We start from the raw sequence: 22138 nt of genomic DNA, 5'->3' as shown, positions 1-22138 counted from the left end.
AGGCTTTCATAAGTTCGGGAGAAATTATTGACTTAGCATAGATGTGAGCTCAAAGAAACATTTCCTAACAGCAATAAAAATAAGCATTAGAGTCGAACAATGGACTGTGACTGTTTCCCGAAATAGCTGTTTTCTTGAGTCCGCAGAACAACGTGTACTGTGTTAATGGGGATACAGTATTTGTTTCACAGCGTTGTTGTGAAGATAAATGGGATACCCCAGATAAACAGCTTGTGTTCCCCCCCATCTTAACAACCCTCCTTTAGGCTGGCGGGCCACCTGCTCAAAAGCCTTCCCCAGGAGGGTTAAAACCGTCTTTTAGTAGGTCTGGTACAGGTGGGCTGGGGTAGATCCTCTAAAGCCAGTGCGACCTTGACCCCAGCCAATGTCCAGGCTCTTGACACTATCCAGAGAATGAGTTCAAGGACAACTCAGAAAATAGTGACAATATGCAGATTTATTGCAAAGGGAAAAGTACACACCCAGGAAAAGGGATTGTGGGAGTACTCAAGAGAGGGTCAGTCACAACGGGGCTTGGGGCTGCTACCTTTACGGGGTTTCTTTAACCAAGGGGTGAAATATTCATGAAAATTCCTGGAAAAGTGTGGAGATTTTTCGGGACTGTGGTGCCACCCATTTTCACTTCAAATATGGGTGTCCCCGGAATTGTCATGGCAGTGGTGTGACTTAGGATGTTAAAGAGCATATAATGAAGGCCTAGGAGAAACCTAGGTCAAATCCAGGACCACGTTGGGTCCAGCCGGTCTTAGCCAGCTTGGTACACACCCTGGTTTTCAGGGTCTTATCAGCCCATAGCCTCTAGTCAAGTGAAACTGCTGCCTGGTATTTTTTATTCTCCTCTGACCACCCTGCATTACTCCTGTCGCATGTTCAACACGAAATAGGGCCTCAGGAAATATTTACCAAATGAATGAATGGTTGCCTGTTCTAATTTTGTTTAACCACACTCTTGTCCTAAGCTTCTATGATGATACCCAGGGCGCCCGAGTTGTGCCAGTTCCACTACGGCGTGGATGCAAGGCGAGCGGCAGGGCAGCAGGTAAAGGATGAGTAAGGGAAGCCGGCGGATCCGACGCATTAGAGAACAAGAAAAAGAAATCCTTAGAGACTGGGGGCCAACAAAGAGCCAGGCGCGGGCGAACCCACCAGGGGGGCCCCGGAGCCCCACATCCGCCGCTGGGACGACGTCCCCGCCCAGCATGGTCCGGGGCGCGGACCCGGCCCCCGCCAGGCGCCCCCGGCCCCGCAACCGGCGCCCTCCGCAGCTCCCGCAACCGGCGCCCTCCGCAGCTCCCGCAACCGGCGCCCTCCGCAGCTCCCGCAACCGGCGCCCTCCGCAGCTCCCGCAACCGGCGCCCTCCGCAGCTCCCGCAACCGGCGCCCTCCGCAGCTCCCGCAACCGGCGCCCTCCGCAGCTCCCGCAACCGGCGCCCTCCGCAGCTCCCGCCCCCGGGGCGGTGCCGGGAAAACGCGGCGCCTCCGCCGGTCACGTGGGGGCCGCTCCGGCGGGCGGCGCTGCCGCTTCCCAATCGCGCCCTCCCAGCGCCGGGGACGCGGCGCCCGCGCTCCCGCCCGAGCCCGGGGAAACGGAGACAAGGAGGCGCCGCCGCCCCCTCCCCGCGGCTGCGCCCCAGCCCTGCGCCCGCAGCATGCCCGCCGCCGGGCCGAGCGCCGCCCTCCCCCAGGAGCTCGAGGAGGCGACGCCGCTGCCGGCCGCGGGACCGCGGCTGCGAGGGTAGCGGGGCCGGAGCCGGGCACCCCGAGGCGCCGCGCGGCGGGCGGAGAGGGAGGAGGAGCAGGCATCCTCCGCGGCGCGCGGGCGGCGGCCCTGCTGCCCGGCGCGCCCATGGCCCGGCCGCAGGGAGAATGCAAGCTGCTCTCCACGCGCTCGGCGTCCCCCAGAGCCGCTCGCGTCGCCGCCGCCCCCTAGCCGCCAGCGCTCGGCCGCTGGCTGCGCTAGGACCCGCGGCCGCCCGCCGCCGAGCGCGGGAGGGCAGGCAGGGGCAGGAGCCGGAGGGCCCGGGGCGCGGCGCGGCATGTAGCTGCGGGCTCCCGCGTCCGCGTGAGGCTGTCGGCCCGGGGCCCCGCCATGGCTGGGATGGACAGTGGCAACCTGAAGACCGTGAGGCTGTGGCGGGACGCCGCCCTGCGTGCCAGGAAGCTGCGGAGCAACCTGCGCCAGCTCACGCTCACCGCCGCCGGGGCCTGCCCCGGGGCCGGGGCCGACGCGCTCGAGTCCCCCGCCTCCCCCCAGCTCGTGCTGCCGGCCAACCTCGGGGACATTGAGGCACTGAACCTGGGGAACAACGGCCTGGAGGAGGTACCCGAGGGGCTGGGGTCGGCGCTGGGCAGCCTGCGCGTCCTGGTCCTGCGCAGGAACCGCTTCGCCCGGCTGCCCCCGGCGGTGGCCGAGCTCGGCCACCACCTCACCGAGCTGGACGTGAGCCACAACCGGCTGACCGCCCTGGGCGCGGAGGTGGTGAGTGCTCTGAGGGAGCTGCGGAAGCTCAACGTCAGCCACAACCAGCTGCCCGCCCTGCCCGCCCAGCTGGGCGCTCTCGCTCACCTGGAGGAGCTGGACGTCAGCTTTAACCGGCTGGCGCACCTGCCTGACTCCCTCTCCTGCCTCTCCCGCCTGCGCACCCTGGACGTGGATCACAACCAGCTCACTGCCTTCCCCCGGCAGCTGCTGCAGCTGGCGGCCCTGGAGGAGCTGGACGTGTCCAGCAACCGGCTGCGGGGCCTGCCTGAGGATATCAGTGCCCTGCGTGCCCTCAAGATCCTCTGGCTGAGTGGGGCCGAGCTTGGCACGCTGCCCGCCGGCTTCTGCGAGCTGGCCAGTTTGGAGAGCCTCATGCTAGACAACAACGGGCTGCAAGCTCTGCCCGCCCAGTTCAGCTGCCTGCAGCGGCTCAAAATGCTCAACCTCTCCTCCAACCTCTTCGAGGAGTTCCCTGCCGCGCTGCTGCCCCTGGCTGGTCTGGAGGAGCTCTACCTTAGTCGCAACCAGCTCACCTCGGTGCCATCCCTTATCTCGGGCCTGGGCCGGCTTCTCACCTTGTGGCTGGATAATAACCGCATCCGCTACCTGCCGGACTCCATCGTGGAGCTGACCGGCCTGGAGGAGCTCGTGCTGCAGGGGAACCAGATCGCTGTGCTGCCCGACCACTTTGGCCAGCTCTCCCGGGTGGGTTTGTGGAAGATCAAAGACAACCCACTGATCCAGCCCCCCTACGAGGTCTGCATGAAGGGGATCCCCTACATCGCAGCCTACCAGAAGGAACTGGCTCATTCCCAGCCGGCGGTGCAGCCCCGGCTCAAGCTGCTCCTCATGGGGCATAAGGCTGCAGGAAAGACTTTGCTGCGCCACTGCCTCACCGAGGAGAGAGTGGAGGGATTCCCAGGAGGAGGGGACAAGGAGAAGTGCTACCCACCGTCACCTCCCCCTGTGAGCAAGGGCATCGAGGTGACCAGCTGGACGGCCGATGCCTCCCGGGGCCTGCGGTTCATCGTGTATGACTTAGCTGGGGATGAAAGTTATGAGGTGATCCAGCCCTTCTTCCTGTCCCCAGGGGCCCTATACGTGCTGGTGGTCAACTTGGCCACCTATGAGCCTCGCCACTTTCCTACCACCGTGGGCTCCTTCTTGCATCGGGTCGGGGCGAGAGTGCCCCACGCGGTGGTTTGCATCGTGGGCACCCACGCGGACCTGTGCGGAGAGCGTGAGCTGGAGGAGAAATGTCTGGACATTCACCGCCAGATCGCCCTGCAGGAAAAGCACGACGCGGAGGGACTGAGCCGCTTGGCCAAGGTGGTGGACGAGGCACTGGCCCGGGACTTCGAGCTGCGCTCTGCCAGCCCCCACGCAGCCTACTACGGCGTTTCGGACAAGAACCTTCGACGGCGCAAGGCCCATTTTCAATACCTGCTCAACCACCGGCTGCAGATCCTCTCCCCGGTGTTGCCTGTTAGCTGCAGGGACCCGCGCCACTTACGACGCCTTCGGGACAAGTTGCTGTCAGTTGCTGAGCACCGAGAAATCTTCCCCAACTTACACAGAGTACTGCCTCGATCCTGGCAGGTGCTGGAGGAACTGCATTTCCAGCCACCTCAGGCCCACCGACTGTGGCTAAGCTGGTGGGACTCGGCGCGCCTGGGCCTGCAGGCGGGTCTGACCGAGGACCGACTGCAGAGTGCCCTCTCCTACCTGCATGAGAGCGGCAAGCTACTCTACTTTGAGGACAGTCCGGCTCTCAAGGAGCACGTCTTCCACAACCTCACTCGCCTCATCGACATCCTCAATGTCTTCTTCCAGAGGGATCCGTCTTTGCTGCTGCATAAGCTGCTCCTAGGGACCAGTGGAGAGGGCAAGGCGGAGGGGGAAAGCTCCTCGCCCATGGCGCGGTCCACCCCCAGCCAGGAACTGCTCCGGGCCACCCAGCTCCATCAGTATGTGGAGGGCTTTCTGTTGCATGGGCTCTTGCCAGCTCATGTCATTCGGTTGCTGCTTAAGCCTCATGTCCAGGCCCAGCAGGACTTGCAGCTGTTGCTGGAGCTGCTGGAGAAGATGGGACTCTGTTACTGCCTCAATAAACCCAAGGGCAAGCCTTTGAATGGGTCCACAGCTTGGTACAAGTTCCCATGCTATGTGCAGAACGAGGTGCCCCATGCAGAAGCCTGGATTAATGGGACCAACCTAGCTGGGCAGTCTTTTGTGGCTGAGCAGTTGCAGATTGAATATAGCTTTCCTTTTGCTTTTCCACCTGGGTTGTTTGCACGGTACAGCGTCCAGATCAACAGCCATGTGGTGCACAGGTCGGATGGTAAATTTCAGATCTTTGCCTATAGAGGGAAAGTTCCTGTGGTTGTGAGTTACAGACCTGCCAGGGGAGTCCTGCAGCCAGACACCCTGTCCATTGCTAGCCATGCATCATTACCAAATATATGGACCGCATGGCAAGCCATAACCCCCTTGGTGGAGGAACTGAATGTCCTACTTCAGGAATGGCCTGGACTGCACTACACCGTGCACATTCTCTGTTCTAAGTGCCTTAAGAGAGGATCGCCCAATCCACATGCTTTTCCAGGTAAGCGGAGAGAGGGAGAAGTTCTTCTGTGGTATGCTGTAAGATATGTTTTTGGAGATACTTGGTTCTTATTTGGCAGAATGTTTGTTTAACTTCACGGGTTCTCCAGGAAAGCTTGGTAAGGGAAACACAGGGAGATTTGGAGATGAGCAAAAGGCAGTAAGTACCTGAGCCTTATGAAATGCAGTCACAAGTGTCATCCTCTCCTAATAGACTCACACTTCCAAAATGGGTTCCAGTCACAACATTTGCCATCTCCTTTCCCCTCTTGTCGATGTAGCCCACATTTGGTGGAAGGAAATTTCAGGTGGTTGAACAGATGCTGGACAGTGTCCGATGTTAGCCTCTTACTGATCCTTGGCTAAAGTGTTTCTTAGACACGTCTCAAAGGGGTAGATGAGTTTGAGTTTCAAGTGTCCAGTGTCACAGTTTTTTAAAAAACTTAAATTTTCGTGAGTACATAGGTTTGTATATTTGTGGGGCGCATGAGATGTTGTGATACAGGCATGCAATGCATAGAAATCACATTGTAAAATGCGGTATCCATCCCCTCAAGCATTTAAGCACTCTGCTTACATTCAGAATGTAATTAGAAAGTAAAAATTACTGCTCACTTTTCTTAAGAAATTCCAGAGAAAATCTTTTGTAATTGGAGTGAACAATGGATGAGTAAAGACAAAAATTTCAGACTGTAATGCATGACTAAATCCTGGGACTGCTGCTCCCCTCCGCCCACTCAGGGACATGGAAGATAGATGACTGAAATCTTTGAGGGGCGTTTCCTCGGGAATTTCTTGGCAGTTTCGAGTTTTATAGACGTCTTAAGGTTTGTTTTTTGGTAAGTGTTAAGCAAATGAAGCTTTCTGGCAGTGCTTAATAATTGAGATGGAAGGGACAGAAAGCTAAGAGTTTTCTGGAGAGTGTTTTCCAGTAGACTTTTTTTTCGTTTTCTTTTTTTAAACCATCATAAGCAAGTGGAAGAATTCCAGGACTAGTTGTCTGGGGTTTTTTTGTTTTTTGTTTTTTTTTTTTTGAAGACTTTTTTTTTTTTCTTAGAGCAGTTTTAAGTTTATAGCAAAACTGAACAGAAGGTACAGAGATTTCCCATATATCCCCTTCCCCACATGTGTAGCTTCACCAACGTCAACATCTCCCACCAGAGCAGTACATTTGTTTCAGTTGATAAACCTGCAGTGACACATCAGTACCAGCCAAAGGTCATAGTTTACACAGGGTTTACTCTGTGTTGGGCATTCTGTGGGTTTGGACAAATGTCCAGTGACCTGTATCCCCCATTATAGTATCATACAGAGTAGTTCTACTGCTTTAAAAATCCTCTGTGCTCTGCCAATTCATTCCCCCCAACCCTGTCAACTACAGATCTTTTTACTGTCTCCATAAGTTTTGCGTTTTACTTATATGGGATTTTTTTCTTTTGAGCCTCGTTAATTGGTATCAAACAAGTTTTTAGTTGGGAACGTGTCCATTTCCTCATCCTTTGTAGTTCTTTAAACAACTGTTTTTGTGTGTGTGTGTGTGTGTGTTTTGTTTTTTGTTTTTTTGTGGAGCAGGTGGTTAACAACATTCCAAGTGTCCTAAGCAGAAACCAGACAGAACAATAGCATCCTTGCACGTTTCTCACCTGGTCCCCACACCCAGGGGACCCGGAGGGGTGATGAAATGGAAGACTGCGTCCCACTCTGATCTTTGTCCTGGTCAGAGAGGGACAACAAGAATGCAGCTGGTAATAGTATCAGGAAGGAATTGAATACCAATATTTCCGAAGGTGACATCTTTCCGTTGCCCTAGATCTAGGTTGAATTTAATTCTTCAGCATGAAAAAAGCCAGTGTATTCAGTTACCAGTCAACTGAGGCATCCATTCTGTATGTTTATCTGGAATCTTGTCACACTCCATGACTTGGTAGACTCTTCAGTTTTATATTTGTCATTGTGTGTTATTCATGGAAGCAAGATACTTCTTTATTGTGATACCAAATGGAATAAAGTGACTGGGAGTTACGCATTTACAGGGTAGTTTACTGAAGGAGCTACCTGAAGCCATTCTTAATCCAAAGTAATAAAAACGAATGTTATTAACAACAAAAGGAGAGACATAGGTTATTGAGCAAGTAAAGCTCTTCTAAGAACTTTGAGGAGTTAGGGGCGAGGCTGGAGGTTTTTTTTTTTTTTTTTTTTGCTAACCTCAGCTCTTTATGTTTAATTTTTACCAGTCATAAATTCCACAGACAAGCTTGTACTGAGATGCAGAAACAAGCCCCTTGTCTTGTGTTGTCTATTTGCCTTTCAAATGAGGCACACCTGGTTTTGCAATCCAGGCTATAAGGAAGAGATTTTTTTTCAATGTGGAAAACAAATGATTGAAAAATTGTAAAGTTATCTTGTAGATTGAATAGGAATAAATCATCAGTTGTTTTTAGAACACAATTATAAAATATATACATATACATATAATTATAAAATATGTACATATAAAATATATATGTATATATACACCAACGTACTTATTTTTGTCTTATAGTCTTTTTGTTTTTTTTTGAATTGTGTTGTTTTTCAAAAGTAGCAGAGGGTATAGAATAGTAGAAAACATGATTATAGTACATTTCTCATTACATTAAGAAGATGCAAAAAACATTTTCCTCTTCTGTATTTTTCTGTGATAGCCATCATTTGTTGGTAATTGTTACAGTTGCGAAAGATTTGGTAAAAGTTAAAATAATGAGTTAGAAATAAAAGCTAAATGTAGGAACAGAATTATGTTGAGTGTTTAAGTAGAGCATACATTAAAAATAGATTCATTGAATCCCTAGATTATTAAAATATATATTAATTCAGCAGAAACCCTTTGAATCTATTGGTAGCCTTTGCCTTTTCATGTTTTTTTATTTGTTTGTTTGTTTTTGAGATGGAGTCTTGCTCTGTTGCCCAGGCTGGAGTGCAGTGGAGTGATCTTGACTCACTGCAACCTCTGCCTCCTGGATTCAAGTGATTCTCCTGCCTCAGCCTCCCAAGTAGCTGGAATTAGGCATGCGCCACCACACCTGGCTAATTTTTGTATTTTTAGTAGAGGCGGGGGTTTCGCCAGGTTGGCCAGGCTGGTCTTGAACTCCTGACCTCAGATGATCCACCCACCTCAGTCTCACAAAGTGCTGGGATTATAAGCGTGAGCCACTAGACTTGGCCACCTTTGTCTTTTTAAGAAGTCATTTTGCTTTTGGGGACATTAAAAATTGGTTACTTTTATGTTTTATACAAGCGTTAAGTTGTCCTATAAACTATAACAATTTTATATGCAATGCTGAAAAAGTTGGACTTTGAATTTTCTTAACTTTGGGATGTTACAGTAAAAGTAAATAGTAAATTACTATCTCTCTTGATTTTATACAGAAAAAATGTATAAAGTTGCACTAATATCTTTTAAAGTATTTTTATGTGAAAAGCCTATTTTGGCCTTCTCCCGTTGGATTTTCTGGCCTGAGCTGCCCTACTGTAGTTGACCACGGGAAGTATAATGGTAAATTTCTCTTTTCTTATTTTGGTTTATACAAGAAAAGTAATGGGCAGCGTGCAGTGGCTCACGGCTGTAATCCCTTTGCTTTGGGAGGCTGAGGCAGGAGGATCACTTGGGTCCAGGAGTTTGAGACCAGCCTGAGTAATGTTGCCAGACTCCGTGTCTACAAAAAAAAAAAAAAAAAAAAAAAAAATCAGCTAAACGTGCACACTTGTGGTCCCAGCTAGTTGGGGGGCTGAGGTGGGACAATCACTTGAGCATGGGAGTTTGAGGTTGCAGTGAACTATGATTGTGCCATTGCACTCTGACCCTGTCTCTTAAAAAAAAAAAAAAGAAATGATTGGAAAATGCACATCCAGCAATCACTAGTTTCATAGTTTTTTGTAAAAATAAATCACATTGTCAGAGAGATGACCTATTTGTCTTATTTAAAATAGGTAATCTGACAACGTGATTATCTTTTTAAGACCTCTTATTTAAGACAAATGGGTTGAGTGACAGGAGATTCTTTTGGAAACTCGGAGATGGCCTATGATGAAGCCTAAATGTCACCGTGAAAGTCTTGACCTGCTTTCTCCATCCTGGCCAACATCCTAGCCTGGTCAACCTGGTGAAACCCCATCTCTACAAAAAATACAAAAAAATTAGCTGGGCATGGTGGCTCATGCCTGTAATCCCAGCTACTGGGAAGAATGAGGCACGAGAATCCCTTGAACTTGGGAGGCGGAGGTTGCAGTGAGCTGAGACTGTGCCACTGCGCTCCAGCCTGGGCGACAGGGCAAGACCCTGGCTCCAAAAAGAAAGTCTTTACCTGCTTCCTGCAGGTACCCTTTCTTCTTTGCAGACTTGCTGCCCATAGCTGGTAGCCAGGATTCCCTTCCTTTTGCTGTTTTCCTTCTCATTGCTTGGTCCTGTATACTTGTCTTAGAGCAAGTTTCTTCTTGTGGGATATTTGTTTATGCTTTTATTCTGTTCTACCAGTATGACCTCTAAACTCAAAAAGTTGGTACTCTTGAAGTTGAGCGAGGATACATTAAGATGTGGTGGTTAGGACACAGGCCTGCAGCAAGATTCAAGTGCTTTGATATTCCTTTTAAGCAGATGAGTGAATACTGTGTTTTTGAATTGGAAGAGCGTGTCTTAGTGAGTTAAACTTGCATTGACTGCAGATTTTCACTAAATATCCTACTCTCCAAATTATTTAAGGTCATTTTAAAAAATAAGGAGAAAGCAACCCAAATCAGTAGACAGAATGAGTTATGTGGCTTTCTTTAGCTTTACTGTCTTTCATTTACTCAGTAACTTGATGCCTTTCTGTATCTCCTGCCAAAAGTCTTCTGTCCTTCAGTTTCTTGCACATGGAATGTACCTCTCCGGCAACACTCAGCATATTTGACTTGTTTTGTTGGTGTTTGGGTGCGTCATGATATATCTTTGATTAGGTTGTTCACTTGCTGCTTCTGAGCCAGAGACACACCCGAGACTTAGTAGCCTCTGCAGAGCCTCTCAGATGTTTGCTGAATGATAGTTTGGTTTTTTTGTGAGAAATAACTTTTTTTTTGGGGGGGTGGGGGCAGGGTCTCACTCTGTCACCGAGGTTGGAATGCATTGGGGCAGTAATGGCTTACTGCAGCATAGACCTCTTGGGCTCAGGTGATGATCCTCCTACTTCAGCCTCCTGAGTAGCTGGGACTCCAGAAACACCCTACCATGCCTGGCTAATTTTTGTGTTGTTTTGTAGATACAGGGTTTCGCTATGTTGCTCAGGCTGGTCTCAAAGTCTGCCTGCCTCAGCCTTCCAAAGTGCTGGGATTATAGGCTTGAGCCACCATGCCCTGCCTGAGAACTATCTCTTTTTCTTTGTTATTCACACACTCAGTGAAAATCCCAGGTAGTATTGTAATGATTATCTGGCTTTGTTTAGCTTCCCAACTCCCTCCCCCTCACAGTGTTCCTCCAGCATTCCCATTGTGCGTCTATGACTGGTCTTACCCTTGAATGGGTCCTTCATTTTGACCACTGAAGCAAAGCAAAATTCTTGCCTTATTATATCTAAGTTTTAGAATTACTGGAATTTGAGCATGACCTAGTTGTTTGGATTGAATTAGTCATTGTTTTTAATTTTACAAAGGTTTTTCAATATCTCTTTGGTTAAGCTTTATTAATATTGATGCTTCTCGGTTTTTCTTTTTATGAATAGGCCTCTGAACTCCCTGGGACTTTGTTTTATGTAAAAATCAAAACCTTAATCAGGCACTAGGATAAACAAATACTGTGCAGAATAGAGTTCTAGAAGGCTAGAAATCCTTTGGAGTATTTGAATTATTTTAAATATTAGGTGCCTCTTCTTTAAACCCTGGAATAGGCTCTTAAGTCCGTCTCTGCACAAGTAGTTTAGAATTTCCTAAAGTATTTTTTCTTTAAATTTTTTTTCCTTTTTTTTTTTTGTGTGTGTGTGTGTGTGTGTGTTTGTGAAATAGAGATAGGGCATTGCTATGTTGCCCAAGCTGGTCTTGATCTCCTGGCCTCAAATGGTCCTCCCCACTCAGCCTCCCAAAATGTTGGGATTAGAGGTGTGAGCCACCATAGCCAACCAGTATTTTTTATTTAGTGGATATTTTATGTCATACTCTGAGGTTATTCCCCTTTGTCCGTGAAGAAGTGAGGGGCTTTAACTCTGTATTACAGGAGGGGAATGAGTGGGGAAAGGTGGAATTGGACATTTCTGGTTTTCTTCTCATCTACCCATTAACTTGCTTCTATCCATGGGAGCCCTTTCTTTCTTTTTCTTTGTTTTTGAGACTGAGTCTCGCTCTGTTGCCCAGGCTGGAGTGTAGTGGCGCTGTCTGAGCTCATTGCAACCTCCACCTCCTGGGTTCAAGTGATTCTCCTGCCTCAGCCTCCCGAGTAGCTGGGATTACAGGCATGCACCACCACGCCCAGCTAATTTTTGTAATTTTAGTAGAAACGAGGTTTCACCATGTTGGCCAGGCTGGTCTTGAACTCCTGACCTCACGTGATCCACCCACCTTGGTTGCCCAAAGTGCTGGGATTACAGGCATGAGCCACTGCGCCTGGCCCATGGGAGCCCTTTCTGATTAAGGACACCTGACATCCATTAGGGCATCAGAATGCCTGTTGATTTTGTTTTGTTTTGTTTTGAAAACCAGCGGGTGGGTGCAGGCCCAGTACTGCCCTCTCTTGTCTCTGGCAGCCTTGGCATCCCTGTTCCCTGGGGATGGAGGTCTGCTTTGTGTTTCCAGTCTTTGTGGAAAGCACATCAGGTAGGGTCAGGTCTCAGTCCTCTCTGGTTCAGCTTTTCTTTTCTTTTGTTTTTGTTTTGAGACGGAGTCTTGCTCTGGCGCCCAGGCTGGAGTGCAGTGGCACAGTCATGGCTCACTGCAACCTCCACCTCCTGGGTCCAAGTGATCCTCCTGCTCCAGCCTCCTGAATAGCTGGGACTACAGGGGTGCACCACTATGCCTGGCTAATTTTTGTATTTTTAGTAGACACAGGGTGTCACCATGTTGGCCAGGCTGGTCTCAAACTCCTGACCTCAGATGATCCTCCCTCCTCGGCTTCCCAAAGTGCTGGGATTACAGGCATGAGCCACCGCACCCAGCCTGGTTCAGCTTTTCTGATTGCAACATTAATTGCTGGGGGGTGGTTGTCAGGTTTACCTTCTTCTGGGGGGTGGCAGCCTTCACTTCAGCAGGGAGGGATTAGGAACCCCTGTTTGGCCTGCCTTCTCCAAGGCTGCTCTAGCATGAATGAAGCTGGTCGTTCCCCCCACTTGGCTTTTGAAGTCTGTGCAGTGTGTAGAAACAGAGCAATTGACGGGCATCTCAGACAACCACAGAACACCTATGATGATGTGTTGTCATTGAATCATAAAGACACTCTCGTATGTTAGGAGTGGCAGCATTACTGCACAGGTGCATACTCTCCTCTCTGAGTTCTGACATTTCACGTGATGATCCAGGACTCTGTGCAATGCCTGGCACAGGGCAGATCAGGTAGAAGGGGCTCAGAGCAGGTTGGTTATTTTGAAAGAACTCAAACTCTCATTTTTATTTTATTTTATTTATTTTTTTGAGATGGAGTCTCACTCTGTCGCCCAGGGTGGAGTGCAATGGCGCGATCTCAGCTCACTGCAACGTCTGCTTCCCGGGTTCAAGCGATTCTTCTGCCTCAGCCTCCTGAGTAGCTGGGATTACAGGCGCGTGCCACCACGCACGGCTATTTCTTAAATGATGCCTGGCAAGTGCTTTTTTGGTTGTTTATGATATTTTGTTTGTTTGTTTGTTTGTTTGTTTGTTTTGAGACTGAGTCTCGCTCTGTCTCCAGGCTGGAGTGCAGTGCCACTATCTGAGCTCACTGCATCCTCCACCTCCTGGGTTCAAGTGATTCTCCTGCCCCAGCCTCCCGAGTAGCTGGGGTTACAGGCACATACCACCACCCCCAGCTAATTTTTGTGTGTTTTTTTTTTTTTAGTAGAGACGGGGGTTTCACTATGTTAGTGAGGCTGGTCTCGAACTCCTGACCTCAGGTGGTCTGCCCGCCTTGGCCTCCCAGAGTGCTGGGATTACAGGTGTGAGCCACCATGCTCGGCCTGTGATGTTCTTTATTTTTATGCATTTTAAAGGAAGCCAGTGTCATTGTCCCATGTGGTTTTTCTGGTATACGTATTCCTGCCTTCCATATCTATCGCCTAATTCTTACAGAAATGGGGGAAGAGTGGGCAAGGGGCACTTAGCAGCAGGATGCAAGTGTGCATTTAATGCAGGAGCTGGCCACAGAAAGCCTTCTACCACCTGACCTTGAGGCAGTGAATACTCCAACCTCCCAAAGCTGATGGTTCACTGGCTGCTGCTTTCTTTCTTTTTTTTTTTTTTTTTGAGACGGAGTCTTACTCTGTCACCAGGTTGGAGTGCAGTGGCTCAGTTCTCCTGCCTAAGTTCAAGTGATTCTCCTGTCTCAGCCTCTCGAGTAGCTGGGATTACAGGCAACTGCCACCACGCCTGACTAATTTTTGTATTTTTAGTAGAGACAGCATTTCACCATGCTGGCCAGGCTGATCTCAAACTCCTGACCTCAGGTGATCCGCCTGCCTCAGCCTCCCAAAGTGGGATTACAGGCGTGAGCCACCAGGCCCAGCCAACATTCTATAGGGGGGAGCATATAGATGGTGAGGAGCGTGAGGTCTGATGGTGGAGGTGGAATAGGTGCAGGAAGGAAGATGTTTTCAGTGGTTCCCGGAAAGTGTGTACAGGTTACACCTGCTGGTGTGAGTTCCTGGAAGGTCATGGAAGGGTGGCTGGCGTAATGCAGAGATGATCACATGTGTACTCTATACGACGGTGGCTGCGTGGATAACAGTTCCCAGAATCCACTGCTAGCAGGGCTGACTTATTTGTGGAGACCAAGAAGGAAACATTCTGAGTTATTTTTATTTTTGGCACTAAATCCTTCAGAACATTTTTCCTTCCTCAATCTCTTAGCTGAAAATACTGGGGCTTTGTTTATTAAAAGAGTAAATTTAATGAAAAGCTATCACCAACAAGTTTTTTTCTTTTGCTGTAAATTTATAGAAGCAAAGAGTCTAAAAAGTGCACGTTGGAGCAGGAGAAGAATGTGGGCAGAGGAAGACAGAGGCATCGGGTTACTGCTGGTGGGTTTGCAGGGACATTGTGAGTTTGGAGCCTGTTTCACCCATCTTAGGAAGGTATGGGTCAGGCGTGATGGCTCACACCTGTAATCACATCACTTTGGGAGGCTGAGGAGGTGGATCACTTCAGGTCAGGAGTTCGAGAACAGGTTGGCCAGTGCGGTGAACCCTCATCTCTACTAAAAATACAAAAATTAGCCAGGTGTGGTGGTGTGTGCCTGCAATCCCAGCTACTTGGGAGGCTGAGGCAGGAGAATCACTTGAACCCAAGAGGCGGAGGTTGCAGTGAGCTGAGATCGCGCCGCTATACTCCAACCTGGGCGACAAAACAAGACTCCATCTGTGGAAAAAAAAAAAAAAAAAAGGAAGGGATGTCCTGCCCTAGACCGACAGCCCCCAGCACCCAGCCTGTTGCAAATGGTTTCTTTCACTTTTGCAAATCTGAACAAGTATGCTTGGGAGAAGGGCAAGGAGGCAGGGAAACTGGAATCGTGTTAAGACTACTCTCTGGAGGTTTCTGTTGTGCGTGTGCCATTCTGCCTTTTGGGTGATGTGGCTTAATGAGTCAAGCCCTGATGACTGATGCTGCTTTTCTTCCTCATCTTCCTCCTCCTCTTCCTCCTATTGAGTGAAAGTCACATAATATGAAAAAGCCATTTTAAAGTAAACTATTCCCTGTCATTTAGTACATTCCCAGTGTTGTGCACCTGCCACATCTCAGCCAAGCACCTTTGGAGGGGTGGGGCAGATACATTGGTGTCATTCTTCCTGGGGCCAATTGACTGGGAATTGTTTTGCCAGGCTTTGTAGCAACTTTCTTTCCAAGGTGTGACTTAAGAAGAGTAGGGGTTTTGGGGCTAGGCCTGGAGATGCCATGTTGATTGGAGATCTTGGACACGGTTGTGGGGATCCTCTTAGTGTGGATGAGAGGACAGAAAGGAGGGCATGCAAGCCTCCTGGTCTGTTCTAGGGTGTATGTGATTTAATGAGGGGTGACATACACGAGCTCGGTAAAGAACACCTAGAAGAGAAGTACAAATAAATGTTGTGTAATTCCTGTCTTCTGCATAGAGCTTTTTTTTTTAAACATAAATTTTAAGTTTAACTCCTGGAATGACTGGCAAGACCTAATGAAAGTAGAGTGGCAGCGGGTGGTGATGGTGGCAGTGATACAAATTTAGATGATTACCAAATTAGATAAGTGTCATCAATCACTGGTGAATACCTGCTCTATACAGAAGTTTGTACTGAACTGGGAGTTCTAGGAAAATAAAATACATGATCTTGGGCTTGGGGAGCTGTGTTTGGATCTTGGTTAATGTCATTGTTGATTCTTGTAAATACGGAATCTGACCCCATATGGAGAAAATCATTTGCATATTTGAATGTTACTTTTGGGGGAACCCTGGCTTTTGATTTTGCCAGAAAAAAAATGTGATCCTACTGAGCAAAGCAGGCCACAGCTTTGAATTTCCTTCAGATGTATGAGTAGGTGGAAAGTAATGGTCAAGTCATTCTTTTGAGCTGACTTGCAGTTTGGATTACTTGTTTGCGAGAAATCTCAGGCAGAACTTGTGAGGATGCTGGAAAAAGGAAATTCATTGTATATGAGGATTTCTAAAAACTTCCCAAACGAATCAGCCTTTCCAAGGAAAAGAAATGCCTCTTCTTCAGGAGTCCTTACCTTTTTTTTTTTGAGATGGGAGTCTTTCTCTGCCACCCAGGCTTGAGTGCAGTGATGCGATCTTGGCTCACTGCAGCTTCCGCCTCCTGGGTTCAAGTGATTCTCCTGCCTCATCTCCCAACTAGCTGGGACTACAGGCATGTGCCACCACACCCAGCTAATTTTTCTTGTATTTTTAGTAGAGACGGGGTTTCACGGTGTTGGCTAGCCTGGTCTCAATCTCCTGACCTCAAGTGATCCTCCCGCCTCGGCCTCCCAAAGTGCTGGATTACAGGTGTGAGTCACCGTGCCTGGCAGTAGTCCTTACCTTTTTTGTCATTTATAGACTTGCTCCCATCTGGGGAAGGATTCAAATCATCAGTCATTTCTGAACACCGAAGACTATATGAATGCTGACTCCAAAGACAGCATCCATTAAAGTGCATATCATCATAATAAAAATATATGACTGCTGGATTTCTTTGCTGAGAGATGCTTTGAAGTACTTTTCTACTATTAGCATATTAAATGTTGAGAAAATTAAAGAGTTTAATTTTCTTAGATCCTCCTCATTCCTAAAATGAAGTCTATGCTATTAACATTGTATTAGTACTAGGTTATAGCAGTAGTGAATTTTAGGTCTCTAGAGCAAGCCTCCCTCCCTTCCTCCTCACTCTTTCTGTCCTTCCCTCCTTTTTTCCTTTTTTTTTTCTTTTTTTGAAAGGAAGGAATTTTTAAAAAAGTAATGGAAAGGGAAAACATAAAACCAGAAAAATATTTCGCCTGGGTGCCGTTGTTTGACTTACCAACTTTATTATTGTTTTAATATGATTCTTGTTTTTCATGTCATCAAGGTAATTGTGTTAATCATCACTTCAGTCTCCCTATTTTTGGAGAAAAATAGAAGAGGTGACAATGTTGACGTTTTCTCATGTTGCAGAGAAGGTGCTAAGTGCCTCCTAGGGGTGATCTCATTTAATTCCCACAGCAGCCCTAGGAAGTAGGTATTATTACTGTCTTTGCTTTCAGAAGGAGAAATTGACATTTAGAAATTAAGTGAATTCCCCAGAGTTAGAGAACTCTAGGATATCAGCCCCAAACCTCTGCTCTGACCCACCGTCACGTGGGTCTCAGTTAGGTTGCCATTGATTTCCAGAGTACACCAGCTCACCTCCTCTCCCTTCATATTCTAAGTTCTGGGCAGACAGGCTGGTACTGCACAGGAGCTGCCCGTGCAGAGGTCAGCGGAGGTCATGGTCAGGTGGAGGTAAGGTTGGGAGAGCGCCATCAGGGGTCTCAGAGAAGGGTTCCCAGAAAGGCCACACTGCAGTTGAGTGTCAGAGGATGATTTCTAGTTAACCACCTGAAGAAGGGAGGTGGAGCATTTCCAGTTAGAATGCCATTTAAAAGGCAGGGAGCAGACAAAGACTTCAGCAGGCCTAGGGGTGGGCATGTGTGGGCACAGATGCGTTTTGCATTTAGAAATTATGGTAAGGGAGAGACTTCTTTGTTTAAATGGCATTCATGGACTGGTAGACACTTGCCAGTGACCCACTGGCCCATCAACTAGAGTTTTAGAAGCATTGTTCTAGCCTGTCCCTTTGGCATTGGGCTGTGCTCTCTTGAGACCTTGGAAGAGATTTATGGCTGGGAAAACGGAAGGGTAGTTTCACATGATTTGCTCAGACTCATAATCAAGTTATTATTAAGCTGACAGAACACCTGCTCTGCAGAGCCATGTCTAAGCGTGCTGCTGGTCACTTTCACTATGTCGGAGTAGAGGGAGAAGAGGAGCATTGGTTATTCATTCTAACATCAGCCAGAGAGCCGCATGCCTCTGTAATCTCTAGGAATGTATTCCAGAACATCGATTTTCCCTGCTCTAAATCTTACCCTAATAGACCCTGCAATAAAGGCCAATTCGGATCTGACACAATTACCATTTTATTGTGGGCTGTTTAAGTTTCACTATATTTACTGTATGCTTTTTTGTGTGTGACACTACTCACTGACTGAAAATGCCATTTTTATTAAATTTGCATTAATGGAACACCGTAGTTTTTTTTTTTTTTTTTTTTTTTAGGCAGGGTCTCACTCTGTCACCCAGGCTGGAGTGTGCAGTGGCACAGTCACAGCTCACTACAGCCTTGACCTTCTGGGCTCCAGTGATCCTCCCACCTCAGCCTCCCCAGTAGTTGGGACTACAGGTAAATGCCACCATGCCCAGTTAGTTTTTATATTTTTTATAGAGACAGGATTTTGCCTCGTTGCCTGGGCTGGTCTCAAATTCCTGGGCTCCAGCAATCCACTCACCTTGGCCTCTCAAAGTGCTGGGATTACAGGTGTGTGGCACTGCACCGAGCCCTGGACCACTATGTCTTATGCACTTCATTTGTTGGACACCACTTACCGCACTATGACAGTGGTTTCATTTTTTTTCTTTTTCTTTTGACTGAGTCTTGCTCTGTCATGCAGGCTGGAGTGCAGTGGCATGATCTTGGCTCACTGCAACCTCTGTGTTCTGGGTTCAAGCGATTCTCTTACCTTAGCCTCCTGAGTAGCTGGGACCACTATGTAGAAGAGTGATAAGTTTGTGGATAAAAACTCTTTTCTTCATAGAAGAGGTGGAATACAGTATGATCTCTGTTCATATGAACACCTTATGCTCTTTTAAAATTACTTTTTCCCCTTTATAAAAACTTATAGGCCAGGTGTGGTGGCTCACACCTGTAATCCCAGCACTTTGGGAGGCCGAGGCGGGAGGATCACGATGCATACACCACTATGCCCGGCTAATTTTTGTATTTTTAATAGAGACGGGGGTTTCACCACGTTAGCCACACTGGTCTCGAACTGCTGACCTGAGGCAGTCTGCCTGCCTCAGCCTCCCAAAGTGCTGGGAGTATAGGCATGTGCCACCACGCCCGGCCGACAACAGTGGTTTCTTGCATCTTATCATCATTTGAGTTTGTCTTCCCTTGCCTGCCAACTTATCAAAGTTTCCTCAATTACATTTAATCAAATCCTAGGAAGTACAAGATATTTTTAAGTGTTAGGTTATATTTTGTTTGTATTTGCTTTATAGTTTGACTTGAAACAGTTGGGATTTTGTGTAGTTTTCGAATTGAAGCATTATAATATGGTGGTTAGTTGCAACAGCTCTTGCAGTAGACTGCTGGGCTCTAATCCCTGTACCACTGCTTCTTAGTTGTGTGACTTTAGGCATCATAATAGTTTGTGTTGGTTCTGAACATTGAGTTATATGTGTTAAATGCTTAGAACAATGCTTGACACCTGGCAAGAGCTCAATAGGAGTTTGCTGCTGTTTTCACCATTCCAGAAGGTACAAGAGTCTAAACTTACATTTAGAAGAGTGATAAGTTTGTGGATCAAAACTCTTTTCTTCATAGAAGAGGTGGAGTACAGTATGATCTCTGTTCATATGAATACCTTATGCCCTTTTAAAAATGCTTTTTCCCCTTTATAAAAACTTATAGGCCGGGCATGGTGGCTCACACCTGTAATCGCAGCACTTTGGGAGGCCAAGGCGGGCGGATCACGAGGTCAGGACTTCGAGACCAGTCTGACATGGTGAAACCCCGTCTCTACTAAAAAATTGCAAAAATTAGCTGAGCGTGGTGGCACGCACCTGTAATCCCAGCTACTCAGGAGGCTGAGGCAGGAGAATCGCTTGAACCCAGGAGGCAGAGGTTGCGGTGAGCTGAGATCGTGCCACTGTACTCCAGCCTGGGTGACAGAGTGAGACTGACTCAAAAAAAACGTAAAAAATTTGGAGAGTAGAAGAAAAAAAAAGTTTCTCATGGTGGGTATCTAAAGTAATCACTACACATTTTGCTCTGTGTCTTTTAGCTTTGTTTCCTCCTTAAGCTTAGGTTTTAAAAATATGTAGTTATAATTGTATAAATAATTCAAATATTGATTTTTTTAACTTATGCTAACATGAATATAATTTCCTGTGATTAGTATTTATACAGTAATTATAAATGCTTGCATAATATTACATCAAGGTGATTTTTCACCTTTGTTTATTTAACCTTGTGTTTCTTTTTGTTTATCCAACCATTTGTGCTCTTATTCCCAGTTTTTTTTGTGAGTGATTCTCTGATGACTGTATTTCTTTATAAAAACTCTTTTTTATTTGGGCAGTAATCCCCGAAGTAGAGTCATTGAGTCAAAGGCAAAAAATGTCATTAAATCTCAATGCACGTTTACGTTGCTTCCCATGAGGATGGGCACGTCAGATGCAAGATCTTTTTCACTGTACCTCCTCAGCATTGGGTATCATCTATAAAATGCACTAACGTTTAATGGAAACAATATGTCACTGGTGACTGAAGATTTTAACTAGTGGATGTGAACGTTTTCTTGTATAAATGTTGCCTAATTGTGTTGCTTCTTTTCTGAATCCTCTAATAACATCTTCTGGCATCGTCTTGCTGGTTTTTCTTTTTTTTTTTAATCACAGAGTTTTATCAGTTTATATTAACTCTTCATATATGAAAGATAATAACCGTTTGTCTATCATACTTAAGGCATTTTTTTCTAGCTTGTTCCCCTTTTTGCTTTAAAAACCTTTAATGTTTTGAAGTTTCAAATTTCATTCAGTATATTAATAGCTTCCGCTGTGATTTCTTCTAGAGCTTAAAAAAAACCTCATAACATTTTTCTAAATACAGAGGTGACAGCAGGAATCACATAGTGATTCTTTTCCCTTATAACTTTAACTGAAAATAAAAAAAGGACTATCCATATATGGATGGTAGATTCATTAGCAAAGCCCCCTTTTTTATAACCCCTCCCCAAACTGTCTCCTCTGTAAAATGTTTCTTGCTGATTTCTTCCAGGGAAAATAAAGCATGTATTTGCATATATTTTAACAGGAATGAGATCATGCTGTACTCCTTGTTCTGCACCTCGCATTTCATCACTTCAAAATATATTTTTGAGATGCCTCCATATGAACAGTTAGAACCCTGTTATAGAAGATTATTATATATATGTGTGTGTGTGTGTGTGTGTGTGTATAGAATGTTATAGTATATCCTACAAATATAGCATAGTAGTCTACCAATGGATGTATTGTTTAGTCACACCTATACCGACAGACCTTTGATCCTTTCCAGATTGTTAAACTAAGTACGTTCTCCACCTTCCAGAGGTGTAAGAAATACTCAGTTTTATTTCCTTCAGGGTTAATAATCGCTCTCTGTGCTCGGAACACTCTTGAGATGCAATTAGAAGAAGACAAATCTCTAAATCAAAGTGGTGGGACCTAAAAAAAGCCTCGAGGGTTATGAAGGCTTCGCTTTGTGATTTGAAACAAGGTAATTTTTTTAAATTGGCTTTGGTGATGTGTATTGGAACACCATTGTTTTCAGCATAATTACGCATTTCACAGCTTAATTCAGCCATTACACATGATGCAGTGTTTAGACATAGCAATAATTACAAATTGTACATGTTTACAGATAAACATACCGCTGATCAAAATAAAACAGTGGCAGCAAGAATGATGTTCTGTCCATGTAAGAAATCAGTGAAATATAATTAAGAACGAACTGTATCTCATTGACTCAAAACATTGCATCTGCCTTTCTGTCCCATCTGTTTTCTAAACAAAAATCTGCCCGCGCTGCGTGGTTGTTTTTATTTGTATCCTATAACCATCCTCTCGAGTTCCACACCGTTGTATTTTCTACACCTAAGCTTGGTGTGTTCTGCACAGGAAATGTTTCTTGGATGTTTTATCCTCATACCAAGTGGGAATTTAAAATTTAAGAGATTACCCACACTCTTTGCCTTTCTGTACGTGTGATGAAGAAAGAGTGGGTGTAACCCAGCACTCTAAAATGTGTTTGACCTGTAAAAAAAAAAAAACAAAAACAGTAAGCAATTAAATCCTGTTATAGTTGCTTCTGTGTTTAAAACATACTTAATGACGTATATATTTATTTGAAGCTAACAAAGTCCCCAGTCAGGTTCTTGGGAGTTTTTTTCACAGGACTCATTGAAGTGTTTGGTCTTTAAAATCCTTCATTTCATGCTAACTGCCAAGTCAATGCAGACAGTATGGCCGAACAGAGCTGGTCACATTTTCCCTGAACATGCTATTAAAAAATATATTCGCTGGGATTCTCCTGACTCATG

General features: G+C 46.6%; 2 protein-coding genes across 4 annotated transcripts in view; one reads left to right on the top strand and one right to left on the bottom strand.

Moving 5' to 3' along the window:
* Positions 1 to 2942, bottom strand: part of ERI1 (exoribonuclease 1) — a 142237-nt gene extending 139295 nt beyond the window's left edge. The window contains exon 1 of the mRNA XM_008970012.4: positions 2588 to 2942. The gene's annotated coding sequence lies outside the window, so the exon portion shown is untranslated. The remainder of the gene's footprint in view (positions 1 to 2587) is intronic.
* MFHAS1 (multifunctional ROCO family signaling regulator 1) overlaps positions 1539 to 22138 on the top strand; it is a 110046-nt gene continuing 89446 nt past the window's right edge. Inside the window, exons 1-2 of one of the 3 annotated variants that reach the window (XM_063606643.1) lie at positions 1559 to 5108; positions 12737 to 15302. In XM_063606643.1, coding sequence (XP_063462713.1) covers positions 2111 to 5108; positions 12737 to 12846 — 3108 coding nt within the window. In that variant the 5' untranslated portion in view covers positions 1559 to 2110 and the 3' untranslated portion in view covers positions 12847 to 15302. Of the gene's footprint in view, positions 5109 to 12736; positions 15303 to 22138 lie in introns of those variants that run through there. The other 2 variants (XM_034965633.4, XM_063606642.1) reach the window with 2 other exon arrangements.

This window comes from Pan paniscus, chromosome 7, assembly GCF_029289425.2.
Source record: "Pan paniscus chromosome 7, NHGRI_mPanPan1-v2.0_pri, whole genome shotgun sequence".
NCBI lineage: Eukaryota > Metazoa > Chordata > Mammalia > Primates > Hominidae > Pan > Pan paniscus.
The sequence above is the reverse complement of the archived record's forward strand: the minus strand, read 5'-3'. Positions and strand labels throughout refer to the sequence as shown.